General features: G+C 34.2%; 1 protein-coding gene across 1 annotated transcript; it reads left to right on the top strand.

The window, feature by feature from the left end:
• The first annotated feature begins 6,196 nt into the window (after nt 1-6,196).
• Nucleotides 6,197-9,544, top strand: LOC110936834 (protein FAR1-RELATED SEQUENCE 5-like). Its single transcript, XM_022179242.1, has 5 exons — nt 6,197-6,348; nt 6,636-7,431; nt 7,527-7,785; nt 8,033-8,590; nt 8,749-9,544. The coding sequence occupies exons 1-5, from the start codon at nt 6,327-6,329 to the stop codon at nt 9,376-9,378; spliced, it is 2,265 nt and encodes a 754-aa protein (XP_022034934.1). The 5' UTR covers nt 6,197-6,326; the 3' UTR covers nt 9,379-9,544.
• Nucleotides 9,545-13,353: the final 3,809 nt, after the last annotated feature.

Genomic DNA, 13,353 nt, shown 5'->3' with positions numbered 1-13,353 from the left:
AATATATTTTAATAAGGCTATTTTTTGAACCACTTTATTGTATTAGATTATTGTACTTTCTAAATTTGAGAGTATCGTTGTTCTACTCCGGTCGAACTATATTGTTTTAACAAGGTTCATGTTGGCTTCAAAGTTTGGATTGTGTATACCGTCGGCTGCCATTTGACAGTCGTTGTAATACGATGGAACAAAAACCCAGATGAATTTAGGATAGAGGCTGACATCTCTAAAAAAAGGCTATGCTCTATTAGTTATTGCCTAATCTAATACCGTAACACAAACAAGGATTAAACTTCTGTCTTTATTTGAGGAGCTAGCACTTGGCGACAAGTGATGAATTTTTAATAAGACTATCTATCATGACCTTTAAGAATCAAACTAGTGGGTCCCATCTTACTTTAAGTTTGGGAAATACATTGAATAATTCATAAAAATTAAACGTAATAATGAATATAATATTGGTTAATGGTTATTATATTGTTTATTGGCTATAGGGTGTGGTTATGACTCTAATGGTTATTATGACCCTCCACATCAGCGTCATGTCACTCACTTCTAATCCATCATCCAAAATCACTATCCTAAGGGTGTGGTCATGACCCAAATCACTATTTCTTATTTTAATTTATTTTTGTGAAAAGGAAAAGGAAACATTAAAAAAGGAAAGGAGGCTCATGGTTTCCATGGTTTAATCCATGCCAACCATGGTGGATGATGCAAGAGGATGGTATAGCAATCCAATAATAATCCTGTGTGGCATTAATGACCCAAATCATGTTCCTCACACCCTTTAGCCTTAGAGCCAGCCATGGAGGTACTATTTATTCAGTTTAATTAATCCAAAATAAAACCATAGTTGGAGTTTAAAATTGGTAGGGAATAACATATTATTTTAATGATTTATAGTGGCACACGACATGTTCACTCATGCTTTCAATTATTTATTAAATAATAATAATAATAATAACAATAACAATAACAATAATAATAATAATATAATATAATATGAATGTAATATTTAAATTTAAATTATTTAATATTAATATTAGAAGTTAATTACACAGATGGACCCTGTGGTTTATAGCCAGTTTCACCTTTAAGTACTAACTTTTTTTTAACATGTTTAGGTTTTATGGTTACAATTTTGTAACATATTTGGGTACTAACACCAAACATATCAATATAAACTAAAATACCCTTCCATTTTTTTAATTTTATCAATGTAACACCTTTGTGTACTAACATCTAATTTTATTTAAGTTTAAATCAATTTTATAAAATCAATTTTTTTTTTATTTTCATCTTTTTATTATATCTCTTAATTAATATAAAATCTATTTATTTTTTATAATTAAATATTTTTTAAGAAATGATAAATAATTTAGCACGATAGAAGTTGCTCAAAATCTTAAATAATTAAAAATTCAATAGGTATAATAATAGTTGGTAATGTTCAAATAAATTATTATTAAGATATTGGGTTAAAACTCCATGTATTACACGTGTTTAATGTATAAAACTTAGTTTTAATTTTTGTAATTTTAAATATATGGGATTAAATAATATAAAACCAATAACAATACTAATAAAAGACTGTATCTCATCGGAACTAAAGTGTTTTCTAAGCACATAGATGCACAAATAAAATAGAGACGTCATGGTTTAATCACACCGTCTCAAAATGTGCCAAGTAATTGATCGTAACAAACAAATCAGATTAGATTATACATTTTTATGGGTAAAGGGTTACCCCGGTGATTCTATTAAAATGCAACCGCAATTAAGTACAAGTAGTGAGGATGAGCTCCACACTAGTTCATATACAGGACATGCCCCATATATGTATATCAAACAAAACAAAAGACCTATGACACCCCATAACCTAGCCTACTATACATCATGAAAAGATTTCTAGTAGACAAAACAATGCAAAACAAAAAACATAATCCTCAACCGCCATCATCAAAGATAAAGTTGCCACAAACCAGCAACCCCTTCAAACGAACAGAAAACAGCCTATCCATTTGAGAATTTAGTGGAAGAGGTGCTTGCCCCTGCTTTCGAAGAAAAAGAATGAGTACCCGATGTCATAAATTCACTAGTTTCATTGTAGACTTCAACGACCTCCTCCTCATCCGATTCCTGCCTGTCACTCGACTGTTTCTCCTTCTGCTCCACTCGACCTACAGTATTACCTCCTTGATTACCGTCATCGTCTTTAAGGATATCAAATGGGTTCGACGTTAAGACCTGATTAATCATCGGATTCCTCCAAGACGATTTCGGTTTAGGTTTGACAGCTGGTCTATAGACTAACTTAGGCTTCTGATTTTTCATATGAAGCCCTTGATAATTAGCTTTCTTCTTTTTAGCACCCACGACCTGAAATTCATCATTATTCTTCTTCTCAGCATCCCCAAGCGAACTTACCTGAGGGTTCTTAGGACACGAGCTATCTTCATGACCGAAAACACAACAAGATGAACACCTTAAAGGCTCCCAATCATACTCAATTTTAACCTCCACCATTGAATGACCATTACCATCCAAAGATGGGATTGCAACAGTTACACTCTTCTTTATATCAACCCCTGCCTGACTTCAATAAGTGCTCTAGCATAGCTGTTTCTTCCCCAAGATTTCGCACACATTGTGGCAGTATACGAGTCCAACATCTTAGGCACCCCAATCTTAGATGCAAGTAAACTAAGCCCATCCTCAGTAAATGCCGCTAAAGGTACAACATGCATCTTGACCTAAACTGGAATAGATTTCATATCCTCTTTTTCCAACTTGATAGAGGCTGACCACTGTTTCAAAATTATTGGAACATTTCTTATCATTCATGGTCCATCCTCTAACATTTGGTCCATCCCTTCTTTAGTTTTGAACTTGAAGAAAAAAAACCCGTGTGCATTCATTATAAGTCTTGACAGACCATATTTTACCCAATTGTTCTTTGCATAGAAATCCACCACAGGAAATGCCAGACGTTTACCCAAAAAGTACCCATACAGAGTGTTCGCATACCTGTCAGTGACTTGTTTAACTAAAGACAATGGAATAACAACGTCAGCTCCGTCAACTTCCTCACTCGATTCCATCACCCTGAAGTTCACCTTCACATTCTCTTTATTATCCTTCACTACATTAGCAAAAGATAATCGTTCTGCAGGTCCCGAAACTGTTGGTTTCCCCTTATCAGCCGAAGAAGATGTTCCATTGTAGTCTGATGTCGGCGCATACCCCATGGTAGTATGAACAATCCCTGCACTATCCGAACCTGAACGCAACTTCTCCATAGAGATTGGATTAGAAACCTTTGACAGTTCATCAATTAAATTAAACTTACGGGGTTCAGTTGTAGACTGAATTGTACCCCGTAAAGGAACCCATGTATTACTTTCAACATCCATGACTCGGCTGGCCAAACCCTCAAACGAGAAAGAAGATCTGCCACCGTCATCATGGTGAAAGACCTCATGTGTCTTATGCTCATCCATTCGGAACATTAGAACTCTCTCCAATAATCACGAACACAGCCGACCATGCAACAAGAAACTCGAGCAACAATGATCAACAAACAAACCCGAAACTAAAACCCTAATCTAGCAATACCCTATCCCATGAATCTTGCAAATCAGATAGTGATAAACTATCGAATCCGATCAAACCATAGAATGAAACAAAGCGGCGATTATTCCTTAAACAAAACCCTAATTTCACACGAACACTGCAATGAACAGAATCAGTACTAGAGCAAGGATGCTGATGACCAACTTGTTAATCGGTATTACGATGACAATTAGGGTTTCATGAGGTTGAAGTCGCCTAGGCTAGAGAGAGAGCATTAGGGTTTATAAAATCTATGTAATATGGTTTAACTATAGCATAGATTATACATTTTTACGATTTTACTACAAAATATATTAAATTAGTTGTAGTTATTTTTAAACAGTTTTTATCAATTATGCTACATATCTTGATATATTAATTTAACTAATTTTGAGATATTATATTCGTGTGTTTTCAAGATTGCTATGGATTTTAATAGATACTTATTATATCATTTGTCTCATTATTTAATTTATATTTTAAAGAGTTTTTATATATTCATAATATTAGTCATATATTTATCTAGTATTGTTTAGTAATACTCCCTCCGTCCCACCAGAAGTGTCATATTTTGAATTTTCAAAGTCTTTATTTATAAACTTGTAACATCCTATTTTTTAAAGTTATTTTAGATAAAGTATTATATTTATTTACAGTTCAATAAAGGTTAAACATTTGTAATTGTTATCATAACATAAGCTACCTAGATATACAACTTTGTAAGTGTAATGGTGGTTAAATTTCTAAAAGCATAAGATGAGGGACTAAAAGGGGTCTCTTACCTAAAACAAGAAAAAAATAGAAAGACCCAGAGAATTAAAATTGGTGGCCACGATATTTTCTCAGTACCTTCAAGAAGTTTCGGTTTCACTTGGTGATGGGAAAAGAGTTCGATGATGATGATGATGGTGGTATAATCAAGGTTGAAGCTATAAGTCAGTAAACCAAGGTTAGAAACCAAAGAATTAGAGTTTAATACCTATCTTCATGGAAGGAATAACCTCTGGTAAGTGGTTCTTAACTAAAAATCTCGATTTCATGAGTATGTTGTGATGCATGTTACATTATAGTGTGTAATCTTGCTGAAATTAGTTAAAAGTGTTTCATACAAAGATAATTCATGTTAGATTGACAGAATCCTTTCATGATTGATGAATGATGATGTGTAGGTGGTAAGCGAGATTCAATTCTTATGAATAATTATAGTTGAAACTGATATACAATGATAAATGTGGATACCAATGTTTTAAATTACTTAAATTTATCAAGTGGTTTTGTTATCCATGTTCATAAGTAGTAAATTAGATATTGGGTAAATGATCTCATGTTAGTATAATTCTGAACCCCGCCAAATGTTCGATAAAATGCCTAAGTGATGAATTCCATAAATTTTTGTGCGTAATTGTTAATATAAGTTTAACCAAGATTAAGTTGGTAAAAGAGGAAGAAAATAATTTGTTTGAAACATTATTTTGAAAAGTATTATAATGACATTTTATTATGGAGCTTTTATGTGTTAGGTTTGGATGAAAATTATTACCAAAAGGTTGGTCATTAAACCAATGATGTAACGAAATAGTATATTAAAGTCTTCAAAGTTTTGTATTTTGTGTTGAGAATGAAATAAATGGGTTGAGTGATCATAATCAAGTTAATATGTTGGATTAACCATACTTGTTAAGCGTCAGAATACGTATTGAACTTGACTTATGATGTGTTGTGAGTTTGGCTACAGGAAGTCAACGACTCAATGGAAGACTTTAATACGCGACAAACCCTATGGGCGAAGGTGAGTGTTTCTCAATCTAACATAAATAACAACTTATAGATATAATGATTTGTTGAAATAGTACGACTATGAATTAACATTCTAAAGGTATTTGAGCATGAAGTATTGATAAGTAACCTGGTGATTTTTTTGGAATGCTAGTCAATGACGGAATAAAATGAAATGGTTGTTAATGAGGTGTATGTTAGGTGAAAATGATATGATGAAGTGCTAAGTCATGGTTTATGCTATTATGATCTTATAGCATGATCTAATACTTACATGAACCGTTTACGAGTATTTCGCCATAAGTTACTATAAAGAGTTTGACGTGGATAAGCATAGATGAGAGACATTGCTGGAGATTTGAAATCACCTAGCATGGACCAGAAGGTGCGTATTGACGAGTAATAAGGGACGAGGTAACTGTTTTCGTACACTAAATTCGTAGTAGAAAATATACAAAATCTAGTTGTTTATGTACGAGTAAGAGTATAGCAATTGTTATATATAATGTGGTTTATATATATATATATATATATATATATAGGTAGAGGTTCAACTAAGAATTTAATCTTCCCTAAGTTTCCTAAGAAGCAATCTTGAGCTTACATGTGGCAATCTCATTAATTTAGATGAAAGGGTAATATTGGAAAATGCAAATTTCAAACAGATCTGTACTTAGTTTAATCACACGATTTTCATTCCTTCATTCATTCATTGAGCTTCATCATCTGACCAATTTCATCGAGATCGTTTTCATCTAAATCAATCGCAAATCTCAATCTCAATCCTGCTGAATTGTTGATCGTTTTCATCGATTTGCCGGTACCTGCGAGATTGAGATCAATCCTGCTGAATCGTTCATCGTTTTCATCGATTTGGTGGAACCCTAGCTCCTCTGTTCATTCATTGATTTGCTGATTTATCCTCCTCTATTTTAATGATGTCTACTACTGTCGATGGTAAAATACCTTCTAGTTTTAATTTCATCTACTTTTTAGGTTTTTAGTTTTGATCTAAGTTGTGCTGGTTTTTATTTAAAAGTGTAGTTCTGAAGTTGTGCTTGTTTTTTGAAGTTGTGCTGGTTTTTTATATTACATCATATTTTAAAGTGTAGGTTTGTAAGGTTGTGCTGATATCTTTATTTTGTGCTAGTTTGTCTGGTAAAGTTGTGCTTGTTTTTTGTGCTAGTTTATTGTAAAGTTTGTGCTGATATCTTTTATTTGTTCTGGTTTTTTGATTTGTTCAGGAGTTCGTATCTGTCCAACTACTGGTAATCAGTATTATACTCCTATTGTTCCAGATTCTTCCAAACCTGTAGTTGGTATGCATTTCCAGTCAATTGATTCTGCCTTTAATTTCTATAAGAAGTATGCTAAGTTATCTGGGTTTGAGGGTCGAAAGCATACTCAATCTTCAAAAAATGGTGTTGTGATTAGAAAGTACTTTGTTTGTGCGAAAGAGGGTTCAGCGACATCCTGTGCTGTTGACACGGTAAATGATAGTGTTGGTGCTGATAAAAAGTTAAATGACCGAAGGAGGAGACCTTCTAAACGTACCGGATGTAAGGCACACATCCGTTTGTCTTTAACTCCAAAAAATACTTATAGAATTTCTCATGTATTTGAGGAGCATAATCATTCTTTTGTTGATGAAGAGGATTATCATCTTTTAGCTTCGTCTAGAAAGTTGACATTCACTGAAGAGCAACTGCTTTCTGATTTTTCTGAGATGAATATTGGTCCAGTTAGGGCATTCAACCTTATGAGAAAGATTCGTGGTGGATTTGATAAGGTTGGAGTGACGTCTACTGATTGTAAAAATTTTAAAAGAGATATTAATTTGTTCATTGGAGAGTTTGATGTGGATATGGCTGTCCAACGTCTTATGAAGAAGAAGCTGTATTTGCCGAATTTTTCTTGTGAATTTTATTGTGATGAAAAAGGTGCTCTTGCTGGATTATTTTGGGCTGATGAAGAAATGAAACTGAATTATGAGGTCTTTGGGGATGTTATGTCTTTTGATGCTACGTTCCGTACGAACAGGTATTTTATTCACTTTTTGTAGATCATTTATTCATATTTTTATTAAACTAGCACAATTCAGCAAGCAGTTGTAATATAATCAATTCAATTTTTAGGTATGACTTGGTATTTGTTCCGTTCACTGGAATCGATAATCATCATCACAATGTCACGTTTGCTGGTTCTTTGTTAGCATCTGAAACTGCTGAATCATATAAATGGCTTCTTCAAAGTTTTTTGAAGGCTTTTGGTGTTGCACCTAAGGTGGTTGTGACTGATCAGGACGCTGCAATGAAAATTGCCATCCGAGATGTTTTCCCAGATACCAGACATCGTTTGTGTATGTGGCATATAATGATCAAAGTTTCTGAAAAGGTAACTTTCTTAAACCAGCACACTTTTAGCATATAAACCAGCACACTTTAAACAATCCATTTAAACCAGCACACTTTGGCATATAACTCAGCACACTATTAAACCAGCACACTTTCTTTAAACCATCACAGTTTAAGCATCATAGTTTAAGTTTATACATCAACTAGCACACTTTAACATATAAACCAGCACATTTTAGGATTTGTTTGCTGTTTTAATATACTAATTATTTTTTTTTTTGTTATAGGTTGGTACTGAGCTATCACAAGATGAGGTTTTTAAAGAAGATATATGTGATGTTGTATGGATTGATGCTCTTGAACCAGCACAGTTTGAGACACAATGGTGTGATTTAATGATTAAGTACAACCTTACTAGTAACAGCTGGCTGTCTGATATGTACAACCTGAGATCAGATTGGATTCCTGCATACTATCGTCATGAACATATGTCCGGTCTTATGCGTACAACATCTAGGTCTGAGAGTGAAAATCATTTTTTTGGTCAATTAACCAACACAAAATTGTCATTAGTTGAGTTTTTGAGCCATTTTGATACTGCAATGGAATCTCAGAGGTTTAAGCGCAGCAAACGTGATCATGATACCAGATACACACAACCTCGCATGAAAACCAATTATGAATTGGAACTGGAAGCTGCAAAGATTTATACTCGGGGGATATTTTTTGATGTTCAAGAAGAAATTCGACTTGCTTGCAAGAATTGTATGTGCAGGCGTGAAGAAGAAGTTGGTGATTCAATTAAGTTTTATATTCTACAGGTCAATCTTCCTGGCCTTCATGAGGTATTTATTTATACCTTTAGTAGCACAAACATGTTCTGCTTTTTACAATACATTTTAAGTAGCACAGTGATTTATATTTACAATTAGAATTTTACATATATAAACCAGCACACTTTTGTTATAAACTAGCACAATATAAGCATTTGTTATTTGTGTAGGTTCTTTTTACTCCTAAGGATATGGTAATTAAATGCAGCTGCAACCGATATGAGCAGTATGGTTTGCTATGTAGGCATGCCTTTTGTGTTCTTCGTCTTTGTGGTATAAAGGAGTTCCCTAAAAAATATGTTATGGGGCGTTGGACAAGAGATGTTGTTCCAAAAAAGACAAAAGTTTCGAGTTTTGATCAAAATGCTGCTGGTAATCAAGTTGAACGTGCTTCCAGCATTGTGCGTGAGATAATGACTGCAACTGAACATATTGTTAACCGTCTTGTTACAAATATTGACCTGTTATCGTCGTATAGAGACCAAGTGATCGAGTCGAAGTTGAAGGTTGATTCTGCTGACCTTCCTGCAGAATCATTTGACAAGAATGCAAGATTAGCTAATATTCTTCATGCTGATCAGCCATGTTCATCGTCTTCTGCTACCATTCTTCCACCTAGTGGTATAAGAAACAAGGGGTGTGGTTCAAACAAACGCTTAAAGTCTTTTCGTGAGGTATCATCTTCAAGAGTATCAAAGAAAACTAAAACTAGAAGTTGTTTGATATGTGGAGGTCATGGACATAATAGTCGGACTTGTAAGATGAAGACTACTGTTGCTGATTCCCAGAAGAGCAGTTAGTCGTGTGTGTTGGAAACCAGCACAATATTAATTGTATGAAACCAGCACATTTTTAAACTTCTTCTATGATATTTGGATTTGTTATTTTTTTCATTTCAGTTTGGATTTCTTGTATTCTTATTATGTTTACAACATTCAACCAGCACATTATTAGTTTTTGTTGATTTTTCAACATTCAATATACTGTTTAAAATGTGCTGGTTGAAACCAGCACAATTATAAAACCAGCACAATTTCATAGAAGAAGTATAAAATTGTGCTGGTTTTATAATTAAACTTTGTTCTTTAAAACCAGCACAATTTCATAGAAGAAGTATAAAATTGTGCTGGTTTTATAATTAAACTTTGTTCTTTAAAACCAGCACAATTATAAAACCAGCACAATTTTAAACTTCTTCTATGAAACCATCACATATTGTCATAGTGAAACCAGCACAATATTAATTGTAAAACCATCACATATTGTCATAGTGAAACCAGCATAAAATTAACTCCTAATATAACTGTTAAAGCAGTACAATGTAATTGTTAAACCAGCACCATATTAATTGTTAAACCAGCACAAAATATTACAGACAACTACCAAACTAATGTTATATTGTTCAACCAACACAATCAATATTTCTGGTTCAATCTGTCATTGATTTTCGTTTCCGCATTTTTCTTGCATTCCTCTTTCTTTTCAGGCTCCATCTTCTCATACTTCTCTAACAGTTCCATCATTTCACCTTTCGCTAAGTTGATGTCGGATAAAAGTATTTTGCTTAAATACTTGTATCTCAGTTCAACCAACTCTTTGTCTTGTTCCGGTGACTCTTTCGACAGCCCACTATCCCATTCCTTCTTGCTCACATGATTCCCTGTGTATGTCTCCATGTGTCTCATTGCAAAGACACCACAATCTACAAAGTTCTTTTCCGTTTGCCACGACATTTTCATTATTTCTGGTTCCAAGGGCGACATCTTTTTGTGCATTGTTGGGTATTCAACTTCAAGGTAATCACATACAATTTCTTTCTGTAATTTGAAAATTTTCAAAATCAAAATCCTAAGCATCACAAATATAATTAAAATAAACAGCACAGAATTAATGGGCATCAATATATTACCACTCTTTTAGCACGTGCCATTTTTTGTGCTTTTGCTTTCCCTTTCATGTTGTCTATAATCTTGATGGCTTCTCCCTTGAAATCAAAACATACAATGTAGTAGTGCTTGTGTTGTAGTATTGGAATGAACAACATGTCCACTTTCCTAATAGTTCCAAACTCGGTAGTCATCAATGTCGTGGCAATGTTTTCGCTGAAATTTTGTGTGCAGGTCTTTTTGTTCAGTTTTGGTTTGAAGTTGTTTTCTCCCTGCACAGAAACCAGCACAATGTGTTATAAACCAGCACCAGCACAATGTGTTATGAACCAGCACAATAATAGCATTTCATATATTAGACTAACCAGCTATTAATAAAACATTAATTTTTCAAAACCAGCACAATGTGTAATAATCCAGCACATTTTGTTAAATGCGCTTTTTCTAATCTGTTATTAAAACCAGCACATATTAGAAAACATACCAGCATGTTGCATGGGCAGAAAACTCTTGCCGGCGAACCTTTGCTTCTGTAGACCTCTTCACTGTTTAGTACCAATGACCAAGCTGTTAGGACTTGGACATGTATGTATAAGTTCGGGTGAAGCGACTCCAGACATACCCTTGAAAGGTTTGTGTTAAATGCTGTCTCAAATATAAACACCCTGCATTGTTGTAATACACATTAGTTTAAATACTTATTTTTATCCAATTAAGATTTTGTTGGTTTTTATACTTACCAGGGGTCGTCAACTGTCGAGAACATCCATTCGGCTATCCTTACTTCAATTTTTTCAGTTTTTGTTTTTATTTGTACAACTCGCTGCATATATGGTGAACATAAAGGTTCGGCAGGGTGAGTTGTACGTTTGCTTTTCTTCTGGACTCCGGCGTTTAGGTCTTCACCTATGAATTCTTGTTTTTCACTGTCTTTTTTGGGTTCCTTTTCTGGTGTTTTAAAAACCTCTCCTTGCCGTGCTGGTTGACCAGCAGTGTCACTTTCTCCCTTTGGTGGTTCATTAGCATCTTCAAATCCTTCTTTCTTTGCTGGTTGACCAGCAGTGTCACTTTCTCCCTTTGGTGGTTCATTAGCATCTTCACCTCCTTTCTTTGTTGTTTCCCCATCAGGTTTACCATCTTTAGCCTTTTCTCCACCTGCATCCTTTTCTTCTTCACCACCAACTCCATGATCAGCACCATCTTTTTTGCTGCTTGCTACTTGTTCTGCCTTTTCTATTTCTTTTATAACCTCTGGCCACATTGAACTGGTGATTCTGAAAGGAGTTGAATCAAATTGTGAGACCACCATTTTTTTTTGTGATTGGGTAAGTTTAACTTCATTCCCTTCTTCCTTTTCATTCCCTCCTTCTGTCTTCTCTCCACTTCCTCCTTTTTTCTTTTCTTCATTCCCTGCTTCTGATTCTTGCTTCTCGAAATTGTACTTTTCACCATATACTACCAATCTTTTTCTCCACTCATCCACAGCATCCACAACCTCATCACCTCTGTACTTTGTTAAACATTTTGTAATCATTTCGTGTGTTTCTTTGACATGCGTGTCCAGCTCTTTTGTTTTGGTTTTTATCAGACAAATCCATTCCTGAAAAGATAACCAGCACATTCTTTTTATAAAGTAGCACATTTGAAACTAGCACAGTTTTACAATCCATTTAAACCAGCACACTTTAGCATATAAATCAGCACAATTTCACATTCCAAATTCTAACATTAAACTAACATATACTAGGTATAAACTAGCACAATTTAACATTCCAAACACTAAGTGTCATAAAAGTAGCACATTTTTCAACAAATGTCATAAAAGTAGCACATTTTTTCAATAACCATCTAAACCAGCACTTTTTTCAGTAATACTACAGATAAACACAATAAAATAGAATTTACCACTCCACTTGTTGGATTTGTAGGTGGAATTTGTGAGAGTTTTTCCTGGGATTGTGGAATGTCCAAACTTTGTGTAATGTCTAGAGATTCTGGGAAGTCACTAAAGTAACGATTTCTAGCTTCATCAGTTTCCTTCGAGATTTCTTGATATGTGGATAGAGGTTGTTCAGCTGGTGCTTTTTTCTTCATCTTCAGTTTTACCTTCAAATTCTTTCGTTTTTCATTTTCTTCTGTTTCACCAGTTGTTGCTGCTTTCAAACTTGTTTTCTTCTTACTCTTCACCACCATTTGAGTAGGTGTTTGTGTTGTCAAGGCGAGTTTCTGTGCTGGTTTCAAACTTGTTTTCTTCTTACTCTTCACCACCTTTTCACTTCTCTTTCTTTTATTGCTTTCCACCACCGGACCAAGCTTTTTAATTGTATCATTTTTATGATACATTACAGCTGGTATCATCTTCTGTGTTGGATTTGTTCTTTGGTATGTATCATGAGCATAAACCAACTGATTGATTTACAAGTTAGTTTTTGTTATTATGTTTGATAAAAAACAATAAATATAGATCATTTTTAGATAACTACAACATACCACTAGAAATGTTATCGGCCCGATGTAATGTGCTGCTTTAGATTGGAACCAGCTTGTTGTCTTTCTGTTCAAGCAGTCGATCACGTAGCTGCACCAGTCAACATCCTTAATATCTACATCAGGTTGCAATGTTGTAAGGAATTTCATGTTGACGTTGCCACCGTGTGTGAGCTCTGCCATTATTGAGTTGAACATTACAAGAAAGTTCAGTTGAAATAGCCTTCCACTCTCCTTCTGTTCTTCCACAACATGAATAATATGATGCATTTTTGGCAGTTCATCATCAATTTCAAATTGATTTCTAAACTCTGCAACAACTGGATCACTCATTTTTGGTTTACTCAACTCCTTAACCTTCACTTTACCCATTGGTATGCCAAGAACTTCTTGTACAAGGTT

This window comes from Helianthus annuus, chromosome 4, assembly GCF_002127325.2.
Source record: "Helianthus annuus cultivar XRQ/B chromosome 4, HanXRQr2.0-SUNRISE, whole genome shotgun sequence".
Classification (NCBI taxonomy): domain Eukaryota; kingdom Viridiplantae; phylum Streptophyta; class Magnoliopsida; order Asterales; family Asteraceae; genus Helianthus; species Helianthus annuus.
This window is presented reverse-complemented; position numbering and strand designations above follow the sequence as displayed.